Below are 27709 nucleotides of genomic sequence, written 5' to 3' on the forward strand. Positions count from 1 at the left end.
AAAAGTCTGGGGATCACCAAATGCATGACGATTGGTCTTGTGAGAAACATGGATATGTGGAAAAGATTTTATAGCTACCCGATTGTTTAAGACACTTCAGTCAGACTGACAGAGGAGAACCTCATGGTGACCCTACAAGAAAACTCAGAACAATACCAAAGTTGTTTGCACCCATCCTCTGGGAATCATGATCAAAATTTGGTGTGAAATATATGCTCAGATATTTTTTCTAGATTAGTGACTAATTTAACCAGGTGTTAAGTCTGGGCGATCACCAATATAATAATAAAAAAAATTCACCGTGGACATCAGTACAATATTTGATATTAATCCATCAAATAGTTGTTGAGATATTCAAATCTGTTTTACAGTGGTGAGCAAAAATTTATTTTAGAATTAATAAATGGAATATTAGGCAGAAAAAGTTCAAGAACACTGACTTTTTTAAGCATTGGACTTTTCTGAATAAACAAAATACTGTAAATAAATAGTGTGTGCGAGCGAGCGAGCGAGAGAGAGAGAGAGAGAGAGAGAGAGAGTGAGAGAGAGAGAGAGAGAGAGAGAGAGAGAGAGAGAGAGAGAGGCACTAAAATGAAAGAAAGTAGAAATCAAAGAAACTGGATACACCAGTCGCAGTGTGTGAAGATGGTGGCCAATCAGCCACGGGTCAGCGGCTGCACACTCACAAAGAGATGTAAGGTATGATGTTGTGATGACATTTAGATGATATTTTCACGGACAAAGTTAATTTTAGCTACAAAGCTACATTCATGCTCTGAACCTGATGGGATAAAAAGTCAAACCGAGAAACAACTGAAATCTGTTACTTTGATGAGGACAGTGCCGGTTTCCGATCATATCTTCTATTCAGCAACAGTGTGAGTAGTTACTTTCCTGTCATTATGGAGTAATTTATTCAAAACGCTACACTGTCAAAACCTCAGCTTTAATGGCACATTGCTGTTCTGGCGATTAAGTGAAAGGATAATTTAAAGGCTGTAAGTTCTGTCACAATGAAGTATGACTACAAATGCACATACAGTTCCAACACACTGCAGTATCATTATATTGTGCAACTGGCATCCACACACAAAAAAATACTTCCACTTTACATTACTTTGTCCAGGGGTATTCTAACATCCATATACTTGGTATTCCTAAAACTGACTTGATGATATCATTACATCCAATTTTCCTTGGCTATTATTATACCCCATTTATAAAAGCTCTGTCACTATATTCTGGAGCTTTAATTTCCAACTCTACTAGATTAGAGTGAAGTATGACCGAGTACTTAAAGATTTTGGCAGCAGGATTCATTTTGACTGTGTCCAATTTCCCCCTGGCCTGGTAAGTGTGTGATATGGTGGAAATACCTTATCTAAATACCTACATCCATATGGCATTTCTGTTTAAAATTGACTTCTTCAACAATTTGTGATAAACCTTTTTCTTTTCCTTCTTTAACTTTAGCTGCTCCAAATGTTACACTCCACAGTTTGTCTGTCATCTCAAAGTTTTAAATGTTTGTTTTGGGTTTTTTTTCTTGATGAAAATGAATAGGGTAGTTATTCTAAGGATATTTGCCATACTAAATAGTGAAATAGTGGCCCGTCTCAAAGACTGAAAGAGAGCACTGCACAAAAATGCCCAAAGCCTGGAGAGACATAAACAAACAATCTACTTCAACAGGTCTGATTGAGCCTTTGAGCCAATCTGTCTGGTGAGTAATAATGACAAAGCTAAAGGTAAACACTGCACTATATGACCAGTCACAGCCAACCATTTCACATCAGAGAGAGAATTACTTTATTCAAAAGTCAAATGGTGTTTACTCAAGTCCAGCCACGGATCGTGTTTAGCACACAAGACTCTGACCACTTCAGAATATTCCATCATGAAATTGATGCAGAAGTAACAAACATATTTCATTGGGACATGCCGACATCGGTCTGTCTTATGAAATCTCAGTTTTATTCAGACGGTGTTTGCTACCTTTTGCTCATCTTTTAAACACTTACCGGACTTAAAATTGTTTCTTGCAGTAGTCGCTCAGACGTTGGTTTTGTTATAGGAATACACCTGAAGATCCGCTCAAACAGATCTTTGATGCAAAGGGAAGTAGAGATGCTTTAAAAGCACTCACAGTTTTTTTTGTCTCTGAATCAATCATGCCACCATTTCAACATAAAAGAAAAAAAAGCGCCTGGCTTTCAGAGCCATATCACCTGAATAACACCCTGCTATGCTGTCCTGTGGGATACTTCCACCTGCTCAAAAAGCAATCTGTCCTTTGACTATTGATTGGTTACAGCCAAAATCTGTGAAAGAGAAACCAGAAAGGACTACTGTAGGTATTTTCTGTTCACCTGAGTGATAAATACAGACGTTAAAAAGAACATCTGATTCATAGAGTGACTGATTGACTGAAATGAGCAGTTTATTTTTAAAGTCAGATTTTGTCTCGTTAACTAGATGTCTTGTAAAAATAGATAACATTAATACTGCCGATGTAATATTATATTATATGACATTGCTCACCATATAGTGCTATAATATGAATAGCCCAGGAATTTTGTCCAAATTGGACAATTTTGTAGGAATTGACAATTTAGGGAATACCTGCACTGAACAGCTGTTGCCCAGTCAGGGTTTGGAAATGATAAGTAGAACAGCCAGTCAAGCTTGGAATTTCTCCACATGTTGAAGCAGTGCACAATACTGTATAGATTTTAGTCGTGTCTTTTATTCAGAACTCCAAAAATAAAATGCGAGCAGTAAAAGTGCCTGGATGTCTGGATTAAATAGTGTGTTTGTCTTCTCTATTGCAAGCTGCAAACGTGGAATTTCTGGCTAAAAAAAGCAAACTGTCAGGTACTGTGCGCAATATGTAAAGAGTCTGAAAGACGGAAGTGAAGGTCAGACTAGTAGATCAGCATGTAATGTGTTTAACTGTCGTACAGGAGACCAGCTTTCCTTCTGTCACAAGCACAACCTTTCCATAAACTTAACCATACTGTAGTAACTCCTTATGCAGATCATTTCAAATGTTGTCATTGTACATTTGAACCATTGTAAAGGAACGCCATGCAGGTTTATGAAAGCTCATTTTACGTATCTGTGCAGACAGCTGGTGAGTTATGAGCATCACAGATGGGCTACAGGCTTATTTATCATTAAATCAACAACAAATACTCCATGAAAACGCTCACAGCGGTGCTTTTAAAAACCAGAGGTGAAAACTCAAGTACTGTATAATTTTGAGGTACTTGAACTTAGGGATTTCCATTTTATACCTTTACTCCATTAGATTTCTGAGGGAATATTCATACTTTTTTTCTCCATGACATTTACTTAACTGCTTAATTTACTAATCTTCTGATAAAAATTGGACACAATGAAAAATATAACAAGCTTTTAAAATACAACACATAGTTAAAAATGAAACCAGTGGTATTCAACCTTATTTGACTTCTGATATCTTGCATGAAGCAGTGTGTGGGTGGTCTCACAGTTCAGTTGTCTGAGGTCTTTACTGCTCTGCCAACTAGTGATTTGTATGCCTCCATACTGACAACAGGAGGCATGCTCTCAGGTTGTCCATTTGTCTGTTCGTCCTAATCTTGTGAATGCAATAACTCAGCTATTAAGGAAACTTGTTCAAATTTGTCACAAATATTCACTTGAACGCACGAATAAACAGAAAATCTGTGTCCATAACTCAAGAATTCATATGCTGATTTTGACAAATTATCAAACCGTCTCAAATAGGATAAAATAAGGAAATGATGACATTGTATATCTAAAAGGTCAAAGATCAACTTCTTTGTGACATCACAGTGTTCTACAAAAACTCTTTTAGGGACATTATTCAACACCATAAGTCTTTGAAGCAACATCCATCTTGTAAGCATTATCTACAGTCAATCAGCTGTTTTGGCTAACCATTTGAACACATTAAAGGATTCCTTTCAAGTTACTACAACATTATATGAATCTGGAAGGATATAGATGTAAACTGCAATGACACTGGTTGGCGGAGGTGTACAACCAAGATGGCAATAATTCTTGTTCTTTCTAAATGTCACATGACCTTATTTCAATAAATGTTTTTGATCAAATATCTCATAAAAATCAGAAATTGGAAGACGGAGTCCAAAAACTGAAAACAGATTTGTGTATCAGAACTTTGTTTTGTTTCTCTTTCCTCTACAACCCCTAAGAATTCCTGCATAAAAGCTACATCAGCAGCTTGCTGCTTACACATTGCTGCTTAAGTATTAATATGTTTTTGAAGAGATTTAGTCAGATGAACCAAACCAGTAGTTTCACTTTAATACTTTAACTTCATTTGCATGACATATTTTACCCATGTAGAATTGTTTATTCCCGACGTGTAATATAGTATTTTTATATTGATGTATTGATACTTTTACACAAGCAAGGGATCTAAATACTTTCACCACTGATAAAAACTCACTTCTGGGGGAGCTCTCCATTTATTTTAAAATACTTTATGACACTTAATATATATATCAAAGTATATCCAAATTGTATGAACTGTCACCTCGATTACTCTCTGGCTTTGCAGATACATATTTAAATGAGCATTGTTAAGCAGGAGAAGCAGGAATAAAGAGCCATTCTTGACTTATTATAGCTGTGATATTTCTTATGAAGTAGATCATCTAATTCACTGTTATAACAGTGGTCATGTTAGATGTGCATATCCACACGCTCTCCTTTGAGTTATTATATTGAATCTGTCAAAGATCATTTTCCATCAGTCAAGAACAGAGTCATCTAAAATGGAATAAAACAATTGTCCCTAATACCCTGTCATTAAAATTCACACTGCATACTTGTTTCAGAGGAGCAGACAGAAGGAATTTGAGTTTTGGAGGGTGTAGGAGCCATTATGTGATTAAATTACCATTCATAATTTTGCTATCTGGTGCTTTTAGCCTGGATGGTTGCCTGGATAAACAGACCGATTCTTTCAACAGAGATACTGTATGCGAGTTCTAAATTATTCCATTATTTATTCAAATTACATTTTAGACAGAACTTGGAGTATGATTTGGGAGCAGGAAAGAGACATGATATCTACAGACTCCCACAATGCCTTTTTATATTTGTGCCTTTGATGATTTTAGCAGTTGTCGGCACGTGTGGTATTGCTCTTGTTATATTGTCAGCTGCAGAGAATAAACTATTCTTCTTTGAACGACAAGTTTAGACCCTTTTTTGAGTGAGAGACTGGGTCAAGTATTGAAGTGAAGTATTAAGTCCACAAGTCTGTTTAGTGCAGCTTGTTTATGAGAGAAAGAAAAGCTCTTTTGAATTGATTATTATACATTGTAAAGGACATAATAAGACACAGATCAATGTTTCAAATCTACTCTAGGAGTATTTGAGGTCAAGAGAGCAATCATTTCTCATTACAGTGAGACTTTCAACCAAACTTTTTCGGCCCTACACTGCCTCACAGTTGTCAAACTCAATTTACATATTTCTCCCTGCATAGTTTACAAAAACAGCTCAACATTCAGGAAAATAAGGTGAGGTGAATTCAATATAGAGTCACAGCGCAAACCCCGTGCTGTTCAACATATTGGTTAATAACTCACAAGGTTTGATAACAAAGACTGCAGCAGGCATCCAAATGTATGAGGTTGGTTTCCCAATTTGGGGAGAAAAGTCATTTTGGTGAACAGTGAAAAGTGAATGCATCTATTTGCAACTAAAGAACATGCCGCGAGCATCAGCACGCACGGTAACGCGAGCAAAAAAAAGGCTGCATTTATTTTAATTACTGTAATCATGTGAATTTTCGCACATTTGTGGTCATGACGCACCTCAACAATACACTGCCTCAGCAAATGTGAAAATGAGAATCTTGCCCAAACGAAAAGTGTGCACATGTGGTGTACTGTAAACGATACTGACTTTCAGCAACCTGTTATTTGCAGTTATGACCAGTGCAGGTGGTGAATTAGAAAACGCAGCTACCAGTACTGCTGAAACCAGTTCATATAAACATTTTAAAGAGCTTTATGAACAAATCAGTTTAGTTCAATCAGATTCAGACAAAAAAAAAAAAAAAAACTCTCATTTTTATGCGAATTGTGCCCAACATGTCTTAAATCACATCACACTATGAATGGTTGAAGCATCCAACCAGTCTTGGAAAATATTTGAGAGTGATTGATCATCACAAAAAATACTTTACAGTGGTTAGACCAGCCAACAGCCAAGTTCCTCCGTCTAAGTTAAACTTAAAGCATTTAGCGAAGGTTACCTTTTTTTCCTATACCAACATGTAGACAGACTTGTACTAGACTACATTTTTGGAGATCTGCTGCCTTCGAGCAAGGTTGAAGAAGCTATCGTTGATCCAATTAGTTACTGATTTGCAGCCATTCGGGCATGTGCCTTCAAAAAGGTAGGTTTAGGCCCTGTTGAACACACCATTCAAGGAAATGATTTGTGACCTAAAGGCTGAACTTTCTGAAATGGATGCTGTATGCACAACAGATATCTGTTCTGCTCTGAACAGGGCCTTTATGGGCATCGCTGTTTACTGGCTGAACAAACAGTTGAATCTCAGAGAGGCTGTGCAGTGCTTGCATGCCAGTGTGTCAAAGAAGCACTCAAAAGCATTGTTGGCAAAAGCATTGTCAGATATGTGTTAAGAAGTCAAAATCCAAATATAGATTGTGTTTACAGTGACAGATACACAACATTGTAACTTTTTGAAAAAGTTTTGGTGAAGAAGTTGCTGGAGACGATCCTGAACAAGTGGTTGACAATGATGAATCCGGAGCTACCTCGCCAACTGCTAATGAGAGCTCAGCTAAAGATGATGAAATGGTACTTGAGCCTCTCTCAGCTTTGAAAGATCCCCGTCCTCCCCCTCACAGAAGTTACATGGCTCCCACCTTAAATGTAATTGCCAAAGACACAAAACGGATAACTCAGACAACACAAAACCCTGTCTGGGGCTGTTTTTGCAAAGGCATCTGCTCTGCTCAACCAGTTAAAAAGAAAATAAAAAGCCTCTGATTTTGTAGAGGAAAAGCTTGGGATCGGCTTTGTAACAACAAATGGACACACGCAATGCAACACAATGTTTCTTGCTATGGCGTAACTGTCTCCAAAAGCAACCTTAACTCCCAAAGCAGATAACAATGAGCCTGATAACACTGCAACTCCTGCACAAACTTTGCTGTAAACTGTCTGTGACGAGTTTGTCCTTCAGCGATTTTCTTCAGAGAAAATTTACCTCATTTACATTGTGGACGTGATGATGAGCCCCTCAGCATTTACACTGACTGTCCTAGAGGGGCAGAATAACTACTTCTTTGGGTAGTAGCCTACAACCCTTGGATGAGTACAAAAAGTCCACTGATACACAAGCTCTTTGTATGCTGTCCCCTAATAGAGAACATAATGCAGGCAATGAAAACAAAATTTGAGGTTGGATGACAGAAGACCTTGATTGGCAGCTGTGGTACAAAATATTGGAGAGGAGTGCATCGACGTGGGTGTAGCTGCATGAGAACAGCGAATGACTTGTTACTGATACTTTTAGTGGCAAATATTGGTAGATCAGTTGTTGCTTTTATTCAAAAGATATTATGCATTAGTAAGTGAGTATGTGCATGCATGTATGTATGCGAAAATACATGAGAAAAACATTTGTGGTGCCAACAAAAAGAAGATATGTAATATTCCTGCTTCGAGTTTACGTGTACATTGGTGTACACTTGCATGCAAATGAAAAGAAGGAATTTATTTTACGTGTTGAACGTTTTACTTCAGTTCTTTTTGCACTTTCACTTGTAAAATACGAGACAGGACTGTAAATTTTGTTCAAATTAAAAAATTGTTAACATTCATTCATTTTGTGTGAACTACACTTTGAGCTAGCTCTTGTGAAGGGTGAACTTGCACAACCCAGATGCCAAGCCTCCACTCATCTTTCTTTTCTTGTAAGCCTGTGATTTGTGGTGGGCTCCATTTTTGTCAGCTCATACTCAAGCAGGTAATAGTTTGTCTAAGCTCAGAGACTTCTTGACATCTCAACCATAAATTTATTTGGTTATGTCTTTTTCATTTAATCCTTCCAGAGAACATGTTTATCTTTTAGTGATTGAAGTCAAATTAGACTTGAATAACTGAGCTAACAGGGGACACTTCATTAGATTTGCAGACTTTGTAGCGTCTAATCAGCGCTTTACATCAAGAAAGTAAGCAACTTGCCCATATACAGTATACTGTGAATACTAATAACAATGCAGCTGTTGAATATTGAATTTCACATCCAGATGGTACCACATGATTAGAATAGAAATATATTGGTAACAGTGACAGGAGTCTGATGCTTCAAGACACATAACCCCTCTTGAGATATGAAAATGATTAATCAGGACTGCTTCAAGGTCAGACGCTCGGGCAATTTACATTTACCATGGCCCGTAGCAAAACAAATCAATTTCCAAACCTTAACCTCTTCAGTGTGCTGAACAAACAACACGTGTGTATTACTGACAGATTCACTCACTGGGGGCCATTGAGGGGCTACATCCTCCTACACTCTTGAATACATCCTCTGTGTAGGGAATCAGATGCACACAAAAAAAGAAAAAGTGACAGATATGGAGCATTAGATGAATAACGAAAACCCCCACAGTACTGGGTGCCAGGCAACAGATGCTGATAACTGCCTCAGATTAGGTCCTAGATTGTCGCTGGCTCCCGCCAAGAGTCTGATGCTGTATTTACGGCTCCCTATTTCCAGCCCTCTTCTGATCGTGCCTTTTGCCACCATGGTGTGTCATCCCCACATTATGTCTGAAATCTACGATGGAGTGCCAGGTGTGAAATGGAGATGAGATATTCATTTTGAATACCAGAACAGTTCCACTTAAGCAGGGAATACTGCAGAAGTAAGAGATTGAAGTTTTGTAGTATTTGAGATTTAAATTGGAGCCCCAGATGTGAGGGGTTAAATAATGGCATTCGCGGTTTCAAGGGAACTTTTGAAACATAATCTGGGAACGTGAAATTATCACGGCTGAGGAAGAACTAACTAAAAATATTCTTTATAATTCAAGCAGCTACTTTGAAAGTTAAGCTGTACTTTTTTCATGATGTTCCTTCAGTACTGAGCCAAATGTCAATGTTCTGTTTAGACTTGGTTTCAGAAACTCACTGAGATCCAGGACACCTTTGAAAAAACATAGCCGTGGATTTGACAAAAACACTTCAGTCAGCGATTATGTCAGAAGAGATAAGGAAGAGAGTTTGGGGGAAGATTGGTGTGGAAGAAGTACAAAAGAGCAAAAAGAACTTTGCTGACTCAACAAAATTTTGACTTCTAGGTCTTACTTTTGAAAAGGATTTAGGGTTGAAGGGTTTAAGCATTCAATTTGTTAAAAACTTTGTTAACCATTGAAATGGTTTGTGAAAAATATACAAAACAGAGAAAGGAAATCCAGAGGAATGCAGTAATGTTTATAAAGTGGAAATGGAGAGTGTCCAGATCCTTTAGCTGAGCTAAAAGAAAAATATTGCAATATAAGAATACCACAAGTAAAGGTGCAGAACTGGAAATATCACAAGTAAAAATCTGTGATTATTAAAAAAAAAAAAAAAAAATGTATTCATGATGATAAGAAACACTTTTCAGTGTCATACAATCCCATATTATGTCACTGATGTATTAATGTGTAAGTATCATGCTCCTGTTGGTTGGTTTCAATATTTTTATAACTGTTGAGCAGAACTTAGTGTGTCAGGTTTTATAAACTGTTCTTATGTTTTCTTAGTCGGCAAAATTACTAGCAAGTTGTAACAGAGCGTGTAAAAGAGTGAAAAGCACATTTCTCTCTGAGCTGGAGAAATATAATGTAGCACAAATTGGAGGTACTCAAGAAAAGTGCAAGTACTGCAAGTTTGTAGTATTTGAGTAAATGTCACATACCACCACTGAATCCAAAAAAAACAAGTTTCAATATTCTTGATGAGTCCAGGAGAACAGATGTTTTTTGCTAACTCCATACTCATTGAACCTCTCCAAACAGACCAACACTGAGAAAAATCCTTCTTGATGGCACAATTTTAAGCCACTAAACCGTTTACCCACTTTTCTCAGAGATAAACCAAACTATAGGGACAACTTTGCACTGTTGATTGTTTTTAAGAAGGGAGACAAGGACAAGGCATAACGAATCTGAGGACACAGATTCTCCACAGCAGCCAGTCAGCAGGCTGAGTAGAGCAGCTTAATTGAAGAGCCTGAAATAGAGACTCTCTATTAGTGCTGGAGAGACTCCCTGCACCAGCAGCCTATCAGGAGTGACAATTCACTGACTTTGCTCTCTGTATACCCTCAAGACAGCAGAGTGAGAAAAAAGGGACAATTATCAAATAGTACAAATATGCTGCAAAGGAGGCTTATTTCTGCATGTTTTGCCAGTTCAGCGCTGATGCAAGGTGTATGTGCCAAAACTTTAAGCCAAATCGCAATGCTGAGCTGCACTTGTTTTTATGTCTTAAATCACAATGTAATTATTTTTGGCTGATGATCATGTCCATGACTGCATCAGCTGAATGGCCATCTGACACTATGAATCCAGTAATAGTAAAAGGGCTTGACTGTCCATTATGCTTATTCACAGTTCATGTGAAAAGCCCATATTTTCTGTACTATTTCCCTGGATGTGTTTTGGGTGATAAAACCACTAGTGGTCATTATAACATTGACTTGTGTTGTGTAAGCATTGCACTCTACTGGCAGTTGTTACACATTGCAGAAAGGGCTCCAGTTAGTAGCTGAGACAACCTTGGCTGTTCAGGTCTGAAGCACAATGAATTCCTCACATGTCATCTGGAGCTCTGTGACTCATAGCTGATAACAAATACAAAAACAACAACACAGCTATAGCTTCCCTATGGAATTAAACCTCCACAATTTTGTCTTGTTCCTGATAGCTACAAATAAGACACAGGAGGTAGGAAGCCTATCTCTGAAATCACAGAAAAACACAGGCTACGTTTGTGCAATACCTCCAACTATTTCTGCTCAGGGAGCTTTCAGTTCTTTTAGTTTGAAGCTAGCTGTTATTTTAGTTCATCATCAACTGTCTGAAAACCCACACTGATTTCCCAGGTGACCTCAGTGGCCCAGTGACATTTCTACCACTTTCTCCAGAAAGCACCCAGAATTACTGCAGCTCTGCAGATTCGAAGAGTGATTGTGCCACCAGATGGCAGACAATAATACTATAATCCCACAAATCCAGGAACCACTGCACGAAATGCTTTTGCAGGTATAATTCATATAAATGCTCAACAGATGGTTTATACCGTGACATTTATAAAACTTATTGCATTCTTTATTGCCACTGTGAGATAGACTGACTAGTGGCGATCCATGGATTTTTAATGTCATTATAAATATCCCAACTGGGAGATTGTTATATTTAATTATTTGAAGATATATGTTTTTGTCCAGGCATATTGAATTGAACCAGTTTTTTTCCCCGTTTCTTTGTTAGTGAATATTTAGTGTGTGTCCATGTTGTATTACAAATCTTCATCCTGTCAGTGTCATAAATGCTCTACACAAGGACTATTTTAAGGTACTTTACTTGGGTATTTTTTAGATAGGCCTACTTTATGTTATGTTTCTATGCAATTGTAAATCTTCTTACCAGGTGTACATATTACTTTTTCGGTTTAAGACCACCATTAAATTGTATCATTATTCAACAAACTAACTGCATATAAAAGTAGCTAAACTAACTCATTCTTGACCGATACACATCTCTAAAATGCTGCTTAAATTTAATATAGGCCATTTGTATTATGACCATAAATAAATAAAAAAATACACAATAAATGCAAAACTAATATTCTTGCATAGTATAACTGCGAATGCAGGACTTGTAGCCTAAAGTATTGTTCTTTTCAATTTTAGTATTAACCTACTTAAGTAAAGATGTGAATACTTATTCTCTTCCACTACTGCATTCTATATTTTCTGAAGGACAAAATATTATCATAATGGCATATCCCAAAACCGTATCACTATATCAAAATATCGAAGTTATTTTAGAAGTAGCTATAATAGGACTATTATATAGGCCTACAAAAATCTTATACTGTGCATAAACGACACAACGTCTCCATAACGTCACTATGCAACACAAACACACTATCAATCCGGTATAACATCAAGTCATTACAGTAGTTTGCGTGTCTGCAAGAGACTCTTTAAGAAGAGGCAGGAGGAACTCAAGAAATACTAAACAAAGAAATCCAACCAAAATCCAGGAGGTGGGACGTCACCGACTCGGCCCATTTCCCCATAATCTTGTCTCTCATTGGTCAGCGCTCAGGGCTCCTACTCATCTATTGGCTGTTGCGGCTGTCACTCGGAACGGTGCTCGGCCGTCCAGTATTCCGCTGGGATCAGAGGACGCAAATCAAGTGAAACAAATCTTCTGACAGGAGAAAAAGTTCATGCTGGAGTTTTCAAAGACCTCGGAGGGCCACATGAAGGTAAGGAGACCCACTGACGACGCTTTTGTGTCGGCGGCGGGTTGAGGAAGATAGTTTACGGCGGTTCACCGTGTGTATTTTGGTTCAAACGGGAACAAAAAAAAAAAAAAAAAAAAAAAAAAAAATGCAGCTAAAGTTAGGGCTACAGGCCGAGCCGTGTGAACAGATGATATGTAGATGCGTTTTCTGCGTGCGAAATGTATATAAATATAAATACGTATCCTTCTCAAACAACTTTTTAGCTCATCATCTCCTTTTGTCAGATGACCGTTTGATCTCCATGATGGTGCTGATTGATTTTACTTGCAGCGGCTCCAGTTGTTAAATAACCCTCAATTAACTCACTAGTTTTACTACCACCAGCTACTTTAATCGTCTTTATTGCGATTTCTGTAAGACTAGGCTGCACTAAAAGTTAGTCGGCAGGAAGCTGAGTGTGTGAGGAAGCAAGCAAGTGGCCTGCACAGAAATGAGGTTGCCAACAAATCCAATTTAGTATGCAGACATGCAGCATCTGGTCAGCCATCATCTTTAACAGAAGGGAATTCAGCAGACTTCTCAAGCTGTCCTGCCCCTCAGCTGACCCCCATTTAATAGTAAAGTATGTGGTTTCACAGACTGCGACATGAATTTATGATCAAGTTATATTTTCTTTCTTTTTTTTTTCTTTTGTGTTGAGTAGTTTTGAAGAAAAAAAAACACAAAAAAAAACCAATCATACTTCTAGCAACAAGACAGTTGGCTTCACTAAACCATTGTGCTGTCTTGATTAGAGCTGATTGATAGAAAAGAATTGCCAAACTATTTTTTATTTTGAACTGATGTATTGTTTTGAGTCACTTTTTATTGAAAAAAAAAAAAAAAAAATGCTAAACTTCACTAATTCAAGCTTGTGAAATGTGAATATGTTGTGCTACCTTTGGTCCTCCATAATAATAAACCAAGCACCTTTGTGTTGTGGACTGTTGGTTGGGACAAAACAAGATATTTTAAGCTGTTCCTTGGACTTTGGCTTCTCCATTTTCTGCCATTTTAAAAACCCAACAGCTAATCAGTTATTCAAGAAAATAACTGACAGATTAATTGATTTTGAAAAAAACAAAAACAAAAAAATCCTTATTTGCAACCTTAATCTTTAATCCAAGTCTTAAAATATTTTACCTTTATTAAAATAATATAGTTTGCTGTCTGAAATGCTCTGGATATTGTCAGCGTGAATTTTGCTGTGGTTCAACATGAGTTTTTGGAGCATAGAAACTCTCCCGAGACAAAACAAGGGAACATTAAATCGACTTTGGTGGGATTAGGGTGAAGGAAGTTCCTTTTTTTTTTTTCTCTCTCTCTCTCTCTCTCTCTTCTACTGGATACAAACACAAGCAGCTACTCGCACACGGTGGGCCTCTTTGCTCAAGAGTAAAGCATGTGTTTTTGCAGTAAGAGCTGCTGTGTGTTTTTAACGAGTTTACAGTGTTGCAGACGAGGCACATGGCTGACCAGGCTTAACACAAACAGGGATAAAAGGATTATGGACACAGGGCTTTCGTCATTGGAAGTTGAGCAAGGAGAACGTGTGGGAATATTTGTATTTCCCATGCTGTCACTCCGTGTTTGTGTACCCTCATGATAACCAACTCCAACTCTGGGGATTAGGTGGAATAATATCAAAATGATGCAGATCTAAACAATGACACACGAAGGCTCCCGCTGGCCCAGACGGTTCTCATAACACAGCAGAACACTCTTCTCACAGTGATTACGGTGGCCTGTGAAATTAGCAAGCAAGGCTGTAAACCAAAACCAAGGGAGGTGTATGTACTGCAGTTTAATTAGCATTTCACCCCGTGGTAAAGCCGCAGACCGTGAGTGCCGCTAAAGGCAGATCTAAAACACTGTGTGCCTTCTTTGCGAGGGGGCGCTGCTGTAGCTGCAGTTCACCAGGGTCACTCCTCTTCTCACTTCTTGCATAACTCTTCGACAGAAGTGTCGCGTTTGTCACGAAAGGTTTCTTTGCTATTAAAGATGACTAGAAAATATCGCAGCCTCTCTCTCTCTCTCAGATATGAAAGGCCGAGGGCTCCTGCCTCTCATTATGCAACCGCCTCTCAAAGGGATGAGCCCACCCTCTGCTGATGACTTCATGATGTGGAAAGTTGTGGTGACCACAGAGTACCCAGAGCAGGCCTGCCGAACGAATGCTAGTTCAGGTGTGGATCACAGTCCAGTAGCGGCACAGAACAGAATATTCCGGTGATTCTAGCCCGAGTCCCAAGTCTGTTATTAAGTAGCCAGTCGGTGTAGCGTTCATCTACCGTATCCTACACCTCCCACATGATGAATCCCATCTCGAAAGGAAGCTTATTGTATGTAGTAACATCAACAGCTTTGATCTTGTTTCAAAGAGGGGCCCGTATACATTCACTTGGGCAGAGTGTGGTTGGATGTTTGAGATGTGGTCACCGCAGGGCTCGTCAGCAGAACCAACACAGCTGTGAGATTACAGCGCAGAGACACTACAAAGAGACCACATCACATTTCCAACACAAAATAACGAACTGTCACAGCACCCGTTATGAATGGAACACGCAGCAGGAAAACAAAACAATGTGATGTTCAATATTCAAAAGTTAACTTGCACGCATACCATCTGTCAGCCGGCTTTAAGTCTTTAATACTGATAATAGATTAGTCTGAGCGCTGGAAGACGAACAGTTTATATCTGATGTGATGTCTCAACATGTCAGCTTGTGAGCAACTTCAGTGGAAAATCTTGACTTCACATCTCAGATGAGCTTTTGCCATATCATGATATCACAATATCCACTAAACAATATCTAGTCTCATATCACATTATAAAACATCGCTATATGGACCATCCCTATTTTTTGTTTTCTCTTTTAAAGTTGTATGACATTAAACTACTACACATGTCAATTTAAAAATAAAATAAAAATGAAAGTCTTCTCTTTTACCTTTTGCCCTCACAGTCCAAACTGAACATGGAGAGTTTGACCAAGCCGGAGTTGCTGATGCTTTTCAGCATCCTGGAGGGTGAGCTGGAGGCCCGGGACCTCGTCATTGAAGCCCTAAAGGTACCCATCAACAGAACTGAGAACATAGCCTCTTCACAATTTCTCTTTTTAATGTCAAACACTCAACACATTGGGCTGAAAAGTGGCTGTTAAAAGCTGGTGGTTTTGTGACGGTGGCTGTGCTCCGTTTGAATTAATGTCAGAAACAATTCAATTCAGCCGTGACAGGTTTTTGGCAGCGGTGATTAACTGCCTACAGAAATGACCCAAATCACTCCTGGAGTTGTCACCGTCCATTTGTCCTGCATGTTTAATGGATAATTCAGGTGTATTTCAACCTGTTGCGTGGCTCTGTGGTTCATGCAAATTTTGCACTCTCCATTTCCATTGGAACGTAGATTATACATTTGAAACATGGAAAGCAACCCGTCTGTGACCGTAAAGCTAAAGCATTTCTCTGGGTTTGTCCAATTTGCCCGAAGCAAACTGTCTTTGCCCCCTTAGAATAGAGTGAAATCTTAAAGGCATTGGCTCATAATGACATAAATCATCTTTTGCATAAGCTTGAATTAGTAGAAGCACCAGTGCACATGTATGTAAACTCAATTAGAAAAAGCCACAGTGCGGAGCAACTACCTCCACCCTTAAGATGTCTTACTTTGGCTGGATTAATGCTGCGTTTCAATTAAGGGATTGTCAGGCTCGTCAGGCTACCCATGCCGTGTCCTTTGCCGTGTCCTGTCCCGCAGGTCCACATACTCGTGCTTTCTGTGACTGTTTGTGTTGCCTTAAGGATGGATTGTCATTCAGTCAAAAAGGCTGAAAAACACCGTAAACACCGTCACTGCAGCCAAACCACAAATTTTTAAGATAAGCAGCGAGTTGGAAACTTAATGATGCAGTATCTCTGCAAAAGACAGGCATACTTTTGTGAAACATTTATACTGCTCTCTGCAGACTTCACTTCTGCCAGTCATATTTGAGCTTTACTACATTATGCTCTGGGAATGCTGTTCACTTTCTGGGTGTAAAATGCACCATTGAAAGAACAAATTGGAAGGCAGCCATCTAAGAGGACCAACTGCTGAATGTTCGTATGTTGTGTCTAGACCACATTCCTACATCTCCCCTGGGATCTGGCCATCTAAGGCAAGAGGAGTTACAGCACACTTGGTGCCTGATGACTGAATGTGAGTGAGAGGAGGAGTGAACAAATAAACATTGGCCTTAACTGGAGCTCGAGGGGAACATGGCTGTGCTTCTCTAATGGTTCCATCGGCACAAACTATTAACCCATTCATCTAATTTATTGAATCAGTGCTGCAGTGTTCAGTCTTATGGTGCTTTGTAACCTACAGGTCAATAAATCATCTAAATGAATTAAAAACAATTTTCTTGATCAAAGTTTTACATCAGTTGTGCAACCTTTTATTCCACTTGTGTGCGGTTAGATTTTTTTTTTTTTTTTTAATCCCTTTGCACCACAAGATTCTTGTTTTTTCTAAATCCGTCAGCAAACGTTAAAACACGAGCTCGTACCTTTCTGCTGCGCTGTTGTTAAGGAACTGAAAAATGAGGACTCTTTGGTTTCGGCCTCAAATGAAACTAGATTGTCATCAGTAAAACATTTCCAAATAATTCTTTTGTTTTCAGAAGTGGCATGAATATAAGAATGGCAGCGTTTGTCTTTCAATGATGTATCTGCTGACTGAGGGATTTCTGTGAAACTGAACACAGACTTTCACGAAGCTAAGAAGATGAATACTAGTTAGTCGATCCTTCTCGCACCACCAGCAGATCAGAGTTTTGACTTTGAAATATCTCAACATCTGCATGGAAAGTGGCACCAAATTTTGTGCAGACAGTTGTGGTTCTCAGACAATTAATCCCCCTGACTTTACCTCCAGTGCCTCCGTGAGGTTGACATTTGTGGTTTTGATTATAATGTCCTCACAACCACTGGATAGATTGCTTTAACATTCATTTTCCACATTATTATATATTCTGGCAAGTTTGAATATCCAGTTGCAGGTTGTCTAATGCTTTGGTTTATGACCAAATACCTTCCAAACAAATGACTTTTCCATCAGCCTCAGCTATATTTTGTTTTCAGCACCTACAGCTACATTAGCAAATGTTAGCACAGGGGCCAACCGTAATTAGAGAAGTAGCTCCAGCCCTGATGCTTATGTAGGTCTTACTGATGTGTCACCACGACACCGTCAGTGTCACGTGAGAAATGTTAGTCTGAACCACAAGTCACCCTGGTAACAACACCGTGCAGCATCAACTTCTTTTAATAGACTGTCACATGCGTCATAAACTGCTCACTTACTTTTAATGCTGTTTTTTTGTCTATTTAAAAGTATGAGAACTGGCAAGTTTTCATCTGTAGTCTCACTGTTTTAGAAAAATCTAACATTCTTATCATTGACTTTCTACAAGATATAGCATCAGTACAGGATGTGAGATTAATTGTGTGTGCGTGTGTTTGTAATGGTTCTCTATATTTAATTATGCAGAACTATCAGTGGTATTTTAACTATCCGCTGCATTTTTCCCCTTGTGACTCACTACTGCAGCTGCTCACACTGTGGCTTTCAAAAGGAAGTCAGTCTTTGGCAACGCTCAGATTTGGCACACAATGCCCGGCAGCGATCCAGTCATCCCTTTGGTTTGGGAAAGGAATAAGAGTCTTTACTTTTAAGTTCAAAAGTGACTCAAATATGGAAATGAGCCTTTAATTAACTGTAGAGTTCACATGGTGTGGTTGACCAGAGCTTCCAAATGGAGCTACTTCAAACAGATATACCTTGCGTTTTGTTTGGTAACACTGAAATGGGAAGGAATAAGTTTTGTTTCGAAGTCAAGAATAACGTAGCATTCGATGCATTGAGCAAAGAGAGATTACGTTGGCTGGTATTTTTTTTTTTTTTTTTTTTTGCAAGCAGACAATATTAACTACATGCATGAGCATTTCCGACTATTTAGCCATTTGACGAAGCAGCTTTGCAATGTGTACGACTTCTGGGGTAAAAGATTCATGCATCACCTTCCTTTTGTGTTATAACAGATCCTGTTGCCAATATTGCGCAGCTGAGCGACTCCAGGCATGTGTCAGCAAAAGATAAGGTGGATTTGAACCAGTGCAGCCCTGGCACAAAGACAGCTTCCCAAGCAAAAGCACACCGGTTGCCAAGAACTGTAGTCAAAAGACAAAGGCATGAATAATGAAGCTAGACTGTGATGCATAACAGCCATGCGCTGAAATGGTGACGGTTGTTGTACATGCACAGTGTGATGTAATGAATAAGCTCTGTTAGATTTTGGGTGCGAAGTGTTGAGTAACATTGGAAACGTTTCCTGTAATCCCTCTTTTCACTCTCTGCACTCTTTGCAACAGTGGAGGATTGATGCAGAGGAAAACAGCCTCCCTTTGTGTTGCGGAAGTCCACATCTGTCTGTGCACTGGGGGGCTGGGGAGGGAACTGAGAGGAGCACAGTCTGTGTTTATGAGGGACTTTCTGTGTAATAGGGACCATGTGAGTTTAAAAAAAAGACTCCTGACAAGTTAAAGGAAAATGATCTAGTTGTGTTAATGTGTACACTCGTAGAAGTAAAGAAAATCTTCCTTTCGTTATTTCTTCCTCATACGTTTCAAAAATGCTTCCTCCTCTATGAGCACTGAGTTACGAATCGAGTGTTTTAATATATATCCTTGACGTGGGCATCAAGAATGAAAATTCTCATCTCAGCTTTTTTTTTTAATCTTTGACTGTAAAGTGACACATCAGAGCAGACAGTCACTGACGGGAACAGGGATGGGCGGGAGGCCAGTCGCAGACAGACTTCTCTTCAGAGCCTTCTTTTCAAAATCAGGCGATGGCTTATATTGACGCTAACTTGCTCTGCCTGTGCTATTCTTAGCTGCAGTATTTGTATAAATCAGTATAAAACAAACCTGTTGTATAACACTGTGAGTGTAAGGACTAAAGTATGCCGCATGCCACGTTAACGAGATATCCTGCATTGCACAAAAGTCAGTTACTGATTTGTTGAATAGTGATTGGGCTTTCGATAGCGCCCACATTTAAAAGGCATTTTTTAATTCTCCTGGGCCACCATGTGTTTTCCTGTTTCACCCCTCCGTGCCGTTTGATCCGCCTTCACAACATCCTCAGCGGACCGGATCAAAAAAAACGGCAGCAAAGCCTCGCAGCCTTGCTGGCCCTCCTCTCTTTGCGCCACATGAGCCGATGCTGAAGATGAAGAAAATGACAATCACAAAGCCTCTGATCTCTCGTGGAATATTGTTTGAGCTTTGCTTTTCTGTCTGAAACCATTCATCAACAGTCCCCGACTGTATTTTACAGAAAACAACTGGGTAGAGCCAGCTTCATAAACCTCTAACTAAGACACTTAAACAAGACCTGTTCAGTCCTACAGAGTTATAGTCGGTATTATTAGGAGGTCTTGGTATTTAATTAGTGTTTTGTCTCGTGTGCTTCTCATTTCTATCTCCACTGGCTATGCATGTCCAACACGGTCGTATCAGAATGTTTGGCTTACCACTGCAAATGTGACTTTTTGAATCAATTATATGCAGCCTTAGGAAATTATTCATCGATTCCTTCTCCTCTTAATTTTAAGGCTGCAGCGATTCGATTAAGCGGAGCGGGTATCTGCCATGAAGAATGATCCACAATAGATCCAGTTTCATGTCTGTGTCATTAAAAATCTCATTGTATCAGTATTCAGCATCAGAATCAGTATAGAGGAGAAGAAAATGCATCGGCGTAGTTGATAAAAAATGTTATAATTCTACTCAAATCTACTGCCATTTGGGAGGAATCATGGGATATCTGTGGGCTCAGCTGGAGCTCACACCCTCAAAGAACAGCAGCATGCCTGAATTTTGCCCCGTAGGCCTGTCCGCACTCTTGACCACACTTTAAACTTCTCGGGTAATCTTGGTATCAGTCATCGGGAGCTCTGTCCTCACCCTGCCAGAGAGGATACTGGTCTCTCTAATCTCTCGATCCTCTTTTGTTGAAACCTCACTAAGACCCGCTGCCGAGCTCCGCTACAGCCCTCCCCTCCCTCTCACTTCAGCCCCTTTTCACGGCAGGCCTTAAGGCATCTGCTGAACCTGAAATGTCTTGCTGCCATTATCCCTCCTTTGTCATGAGTTAAAACAAGAGAACAGGTCTGCCTTGGCAGAGGCTCATTCCAGAGCAGCTGTCCTGCTAAAGATAGACAGACACACGCCATCTGTTGCTCCTTCCTCCTGCAAGTGCTCCTTCTTCTGGATTTATTTTTTTGGGCATTTTCTCTCTTTATTCCCCCTCCTTTATCTACTCCTCAGTCGCTGCTCTAGTGTCAGAGATGGTGATTAGGCTGTGCTGAACGCAGTGTTTGATTTTCTGTTTTAATGAGAGAAAAATGACAGCAGCACGTGTTAACTAAAGTCTGAACTGCCGGGGAATGTAATTATCAAATCATGTCACAGCCTAATCATTCACTCTTGTGGATTTCCATGGTTTGTCCGAACAGTACTGCCTGTTTGAACTAATGGCAACTAAGACTAGATTATCCATGGCACAGACCATTATATACACAATACGCCGGTGCAACACAGAGTTAGCATTTCTAAGATGCTGATGCTCACCAGGTTCATTTTCAGTGAGCACATATGTACTAATTAATAACCATGTGTGAATATTATTAATTGAGAAAACAAACTTCTAGATAAATGAAAACTTTGACCTGATGATGGTACTAGATCGGGGCTCTCCAAACTTTTTTTTTCCTCTGAAAGTTAGTTTTACAAAATGAAAAGTGTCCGAGATCTTTAGTAACATTTATTCACATAGCTGAGCTCCACCCAAAACCAGCTGAATTTATGTGAACAATAACACATTGATTCTCAACACGCACGTGTACCACAACAACTTAAATTCAACAGCTCGTGCAGGCTTTTCTTCTCAAAGCATTTCTTTATGTTTTCTTTAATGTACAATTACACAGATGTTCCTATCGCGACGCACGCAACTCGTGTGTGGTCAAACTGGTTTGAAAAGTGTCAAATAAAGCGTTTTACTATAAGATTTCACCAGGAAAATCCAGTGTTTCCCCTTTGATTGGGGCCCCCTACCCCTCCTTAAAGAAACACATGTCTGGGTTAAAATCTAGTATATGGCTAGACCCTGTGTAAAACTGGAAGGTTTTTAATTTGAAAACTTGCGGCATTAAACCAACCAGCGGTGTAACTTTGATCTCTGACTCCCTCAGTCAGAGACACTCGCTTTAAAGCTCTAACCCCGCTGTTGCGGGTCAGCTGAAAATATTCTATTTTATATTATTTACCTAATTTATTAGCAATTCTCAGATCAATGTGACAATTTCTGCTGCATTTTGTAGGCGCATTGCAGGTTGGAGACCATTGTGCATCAACTTCATAGTGGCACCAGAGGAGAAATCAAGAGATTACCTACATCATTAGGATCCATGAACACAATAGTATCTGAACCAGATTTCATGGAAGGCCATCTAACAGTTGGCATGTCGCTAGCATGGCTAGAAATGTACCTTTGAAAATATCAGAATCCAAAAATGGCTGAGACTCATCAGTCTGAGAAGCCAGAAAAGTGATCCAAGAGAAGATTAATATACTACAGCCCCCGTGTCATCAATGTTTCCTACTATATAATCTTCAAATAGAACAAGTTATTCAACTTGTTAATTGACTGGCTCTCTTAGTGTACAGTCTGACTCTTCTCCCGTCATCTCCTCAGGCGCAGCGTAAAGAGCTGTTCATCCAGGAGCGCTATGGAAGGTACAACCTCAGCGACCCCTTCCAGGCCCTGCAGAGAGACAACGAGGCTGTGGGGGGCCAGAACAAGGAGGCGGGCTGTCCTTCCTCCACCTCCAACCCTCTGGTGGTTCTCAAACTGGTGGTGAGCCACTGCAGGAGGATGCAGGAGAAGATGCTGGCCCAGCTGGCTGCAGCTGAGAGCAGGCATAGAAGGGTTAGTCTGGATTTGGGTTTCTTAATTAAGAGAGCCACAAATGAGCTGGTTCTTTATGCACATATGGGGAAAAAAAAAAAAAAAAGAAAAAAAAAATATAATGGGGAAATATAAAAGATAAAAGTGAGTCTCGATGGTAGAGAAGGGGGAGGCAGCCAGTAAAGTCCAATGCAAGTAGTGCATTGTGAACGACACATATTTTTATATAATATATAAAAAAAAAATTATAAAGCAGCACTGCTGGCAACAAAATCTTGGTACACAAAATTAATTAGTTTAAATCGCCTCCCTCCATCAAAACCTTTTCGCTCAAATTGTTTTCCAGAAACTGCAGAATAACAAATTAAAACCAGCTTTGTTTTCAACTTGAACTGTTTCCAAGAGGCACACTAATCCAAAAGTACCGTACAGGTGCAAAGTAACGAGCATGAATGAAAAAATAAAATACCTGAACGCTGATGTCAATTTTCCAGTATTCCTTTTGTTTCTTTTTGAGCTTGAGGTTAGAGCATAAACGCGCCATTATCTGGAGACATTGTTGTCTTCTGATTTCATTTCAAGTTAATTGTACATGTAAGGATAGTTTGCCCTATTTTTTTTTCTTTGTCCTGTGTGTATTAGTTTCACATAATTAATAGGAAAGAACGTTGCCTAGCTTGCTGCTGAATGCTCACTTCAGTTTCATATTTTATATTCTGAGTAACAAGTCCCCAAAAACACTTGTGGTACACATATTTTGGTATGTAAATGACTGTCTTAAATAAAGACTTACTATAAATGAAGTCATAATAATAAGGTAATAGTTACTTTGCATTACTCGTTACTTTGCGTTACTCGTTACTTTTCATTACTTTGCATTACTTGTTACTTTTCGTTACTTTTCGTTACTTTGCATTACTCGTTACTTTGCGTTACTTTGCGTTACTTGTTACGTTTCGTTACTTTGCATTACTCGTTACTTTGCGTTACCTTGCATTACTCGTTACTTTTCGTTACTTTGCGTTACTTTGCGTTACTTGTTACGTTTCGTTACTTTGCATTACTCGTTACTTTTCGTTACTTTGCGTTACCTTGCATTACTCGTTACTTTTCATTACTTTTTCGTTACTCGTTACTTTTTCGTTACACGTTACTTTTCGTTACTTTGCATTTTTTGTTACTTTTCGTTACTTTGCATTTTCGTTACTTTTTCGTTACTCGTTACTTTTTCGTTACTCGTTACTTTGCATTTTTCGTTACTTTTCGTTACTCGTTACTTTTTCGTTACTTTGCATTACTCGTTACTTTTCGTTACTTTTTCGTTACTTTGCATTACTCGTTACTTTTCGTTACTTTGCGTTACTCGTTACTTTTCGTTACTTTGCGTTTCTCGTTACTTTTCGTTACTTTGCGTTACTTGTTACTTTTCGTTACTTTGCGTTGCTTTTCATTACTCGTTACTTTGCATTACTCGTTACTTTTTGTTACTTTGCGTTACCTTGCATTACTCGTTACTTTGCGTTACTTTTCGTTACTTTGCGTTACTTATTACTTTGCGTTACTTTTATAGGATGCCTCCTTGTCATCAATGATAGCAAAAAATATAAAAATAAAATAGAACTTGGTTGAACACAGCTGTGGGTCATTTTGCGTTACTTGTTACTTTTCGTTACTTTGCGTTACTTGTTACTCTGCGTTACTTTTGCTGTTACTTTCGTTACTTTTCGTTACTTTGCGAAAGGGTTAAGAAGCTAAATTTAAGTAATTTATTTTTCTATCGATTGACTCGTTGCAGCTCAGCACATTTTAACTGCTGCTTCCTGTTTAACACATCCAGGTTGTAGGGCAAACATTGGTATTGGAGATACAGTAACTGAGAACAAAAACAAACCATTTCATAATTGCATTGCCAAAGCAAAGCTTTTTAAAACCACAGTTTAACTCATCTAAGTATTATGTTCATTCTATGTAGATGTTTAACTCTGTTGCTGTTATCATCTGTGCTTACAGTGTTACAAAATAACCATAATTAGCCTTGGTATCAAGCAGACCAAACCCATGCGAGATGATTTACTCCCAAATTTCTGCCTTCCGGCTGTTTCAGGTCATTACCGACCTGGAGGAGGAAAAGAGGAGGCACGCTGAGGATACGGCCGAGGGAGATGATGTCACTTACATCCTGGAGAAGGAGAGGGAGCGCTTACAACAACAGGTGCCCGTTCTAATAATGATGACGCTGTAGAAATCACATGTTTAAAGCAGCAGAAGGAATGTTTACCATGTTTGCTGGTTGTGTGTATTTTGATTATGTGCTTCCAGCTGGAATTTGAGCGGAGCCAAGTCCGCCGCATGGAAAAAGAACAGAGGCGGATTGGTGACCAGCTCGAAGACGAACGGGCTCAGCACAAACAGCTCTCCTGTGCTTTGGCCAAAGAGTGCAAGTGGGCGAGTGCCAGGGCTCTGGAGGAAGGTCACCGGCTGACTGAGCTGAGCCGTAAACTTGACAAGGTATTAACATTTTCAATCCAAGTTCGGCAAATCATTTAACGTCTTACCCCTGTTTTACAAGTGTTAGGCTGTCCACTGCTGCTTCACAGGCTTTTTCTCGTTCAGGAAAAAGAGGCTTGTCAGGCTCTGAGAAAAGAGCTGGAGGATGAGAGGACGAGAGCTCTGAGGATGGAGGCCAGGGTGGAGGAGCAGCTGGCCGAGTTTGACACAGAACGTGAACAGCTCCGCTCTCGCTTGAAGAAGGAGGAAGCTCATTGTTGTCAGCTACAACAACAGGTGTGACCACCGGGGCACATTCGTCACTATGGAAGCAGCACATTTTAAATAGTATCTATTATTATTGTTATTATTATTATTATTATTATTTCAGAAAATCGTACATAAAATTAACCGTAGGCCAAATTTCTGCTTCAAACAATGAATCTTTCTTTTCTCCATTTGTGATCAGGTCGAAGAACTGAAGAAGAAGCTGCAGGGGGTGGACATGATGAAAGAAATGAGAGGAGCCATTACGGCTCCAGTTGAGGCAGGAGGAAAGGAGTGGGACCCTAAAGTTCCTCCAGGAATGACATTAGGTGACACTATTAAGGTCGAGGACATTGAGGAAGACGGAAACCAGTCACCTGTGCAGCCAAAAGTCAACGGTCACCATTGTCCGATGGAGACCAACGGGCATCATAGTTCAAACAACACTGTCTCAGAAAAGATATGCCAACAGGACGGAAATGAAAATCCTCCAATTAATCAAACCCAGACGTCACTTTCCTCCTGCAGTGCCGTTTCCCCTACTCTTCCTTGTTCCTCCCCCTGCGCCTCACCTGTTCTTGCCAAATGCCCACCAGGCAGCCCAAGTCCTGGGAGCTATCAGTCGCCGTACCAAGCTGGGATCAACCAGCGCTTCCATGCTGCTCGTCATAAGTTCCAGGGTGCGTCTGACCCGGAGGCTCAGTCCCAGGCTGTCCAACCTGCTCTTCCCCTCTCGCCAAAGGAAGTCCCTCCTGTAACCAGCAGCTCCTCCCCGGAGGCCAGCCCAGTCAAGCAGATGGCCCGGTGCACAGTCACTCAAGTCCTGTCTCGTTTCACCACCGTCCAGCAGAGTGCCACACCAAAGCCTGCCGTACCAAACAACTCGCCCTTCGGTACAGACTACCGCAGCCTGGCAGCACCCTTGTCTCCAGTCATTGGAAGAGCCGCAGGTGCAGTTCCCCAGGGGATCAGATCGCCCACCATATCCAGGGCAGACAGGGGCAACCCTCCTCCCATCCCCCCTAAGAAGCCTGGACTGGCCCAGGCCCCTCCCTCCCCAGCCGCAGTGCCCAGGTCTGCTAGCCATTTCTCTGAGAGCCCCCTCGCAGGCAGCTGTGGCCTCACCTCCAACCAGGAGGCAGTCAAAGAACTGGACATGGTGGTTTCATCCAATTAACTGATCAATAGATCCATCAATAATTGTCAGCTGCTGCTTTGCTTACGGCATCATAGTTTAATCCACACTTTTTAAGTATGATTTAGATATTGTCGTGCACATGAAAGGATTTATATCATTGAACAGAGGTCCCTTTAAACACTGTTACATTATTTGTATTTATTGGATGTATTTTAAATATGTGCGGAGGCATCATTTTAGGTTGTGGTTAAGGGGGCCAGTACAGATGAGCAAATACAATTGAATTGAAATTTCAAAAGGTGCCAATACTATATCTTGGGCACACTGTACTGTTACAATATATTCTTCTTTTATGGTGTCATTCTTGCAAAGAATATAAACCAATTTATTAACTGAGGACATTATTTTATCATTGTACTTTGTCTCAAGTATATTGCTTTTATTTGAACATAATATCTGCAGTAAAATCCTTGGACCAATTTATGCTACAGGATATTTCAGATACATCATATTTCAGTGTGCACTCATCTTTTTTACATAAAACTATGTAGTTATTTTTTTGAATATGCCTTTGTTTTTGATAAATAGTATGAGATCAGTGATCTGATCAGTGCTGTATCGTCATGTATTACTTTTTACTGCATAGTTATGATAATCATGTAGGCTGAGATTGTGCGCAGGTACCATTGTACATTATGTTTTTTAAGATTAGGTGTTTTGATGATTGTCATGCTTTTGTCATTTACAATGAACCATTAAATAAGACACAAGTACTTTATAGTCAACCATAGCTTTGATTCATCATAATCCAACTGTCATGTTGGTCATCTCTTCCTTTATCAGATCCTTTACAGTACTCTGTAGGCTGCAAAGTGACATACTTAATACATTTATTTCAAAGATTCTCATGTATTCTTCTTTATTTATACCCCCACACAAATGATATATTGCCACCAGTAGTAATACCAGTAGTACTACCAATCTGATGAGGTAAAGCTGTTTACATCTGCGATTTGGTGAGCTTTAGGGAAGGGTTCAAGAAACCATTTTTTCCATTGTCAATTAATCTGTGATCCTTTACAGTCAAGAAATTGATCATTTTTCCTTTAAAATGTCAGAAAATGCCAGCCTGACCTTGTTTAATTTGAGCAAATGTCCCAAAACAAACGATATTAAGATCACATTTGAGAAGTTGGAACCAATGGATTAAT

At 39.6% G+C, this 27709-nt stretch overlaps 1 protein-coding gene across 2 annotated transcripts; it reads left to right on the forward strand.

The window, feature by feature from the left end:
* The first annotated feature begins 12475 nt into the window (after nucleotides 1–12475).
* LOC138197038 (CTTNBP2 N-terminal-like protein) lies at nucleotides 12476–27402 on the forward strand. 2 transcript variants are annotated; one of them, XM_069147504.1, is made up of 7 exons: nucleotides 12476–12570; nucleotides 15555–15659; nucleotides 22394–22627; nucleotides 24711–24818; nucleotides 24926–25114; nucleotides 25220–25390; nucleotides 25563–27402. In XM_069147504.1, exons 1-7 carry the CDS (start codon nucleotides 12532–12534, stop codon nucleotides 26535–26537), a joined length of 1821 nt encoding a protein of 606 aa, XP_069003605.1. In that variant the 5' UTR covers nucleotides 12476–12531; the 3' UTR covers nucleotides 26538–27402. The 2 variants fall into 2 exon arrangements, with proteins under 2 accessions (XP_069003605.1, XP_069003613.1); XM_069147512.1 differs by having other exon boundaries at nucleotides 22394–22555.
* Nucleotides 27403–27709: the final 307 nt, after the last annotated feature.

This window comes from Embiotoca jacksoni, unplaced genomic scaffold (genome assembly GCF_022577435.1).
Source record: "Embiotoca jacksoni isolate LCO1_2020_lvr unplaced genomic scaffold, fEmbJac1.0.p SCAF_1, whole genome shotgun sequence".
Taxonomy (NCBI): domain Eukaryota; kingdom Metazoa; phylum Chordata; class Actinopteri; family Embiotocidae; genus Embiotoca; species Embiotoca jacksoni.

Excerpts from the sequence above, each read along its gene's own strand:
- LOC138197038 (XM_069147504.1), top strand. The coding sequence starts at position 12,532 with ATGCTGGAGTTTTCAAAGACCTCGGAGGGCCACATGAAG. Across the intron at positions 12,571-15,554 it reads CCTCGGAGGGCCACATGAAG|TCCAAACTGAACATGGAGAG; the intron begins GTAAGGAGACCC and ends TTGCCCTCACAG. Across the intron at positions 25,391-25,562 it reads GTTGTCAGCTACAACAACAG|GTCGAAGAACTGAAGAAGAA; the intron begins GTGTGACCACCG and ends ATTTGTGATCAG.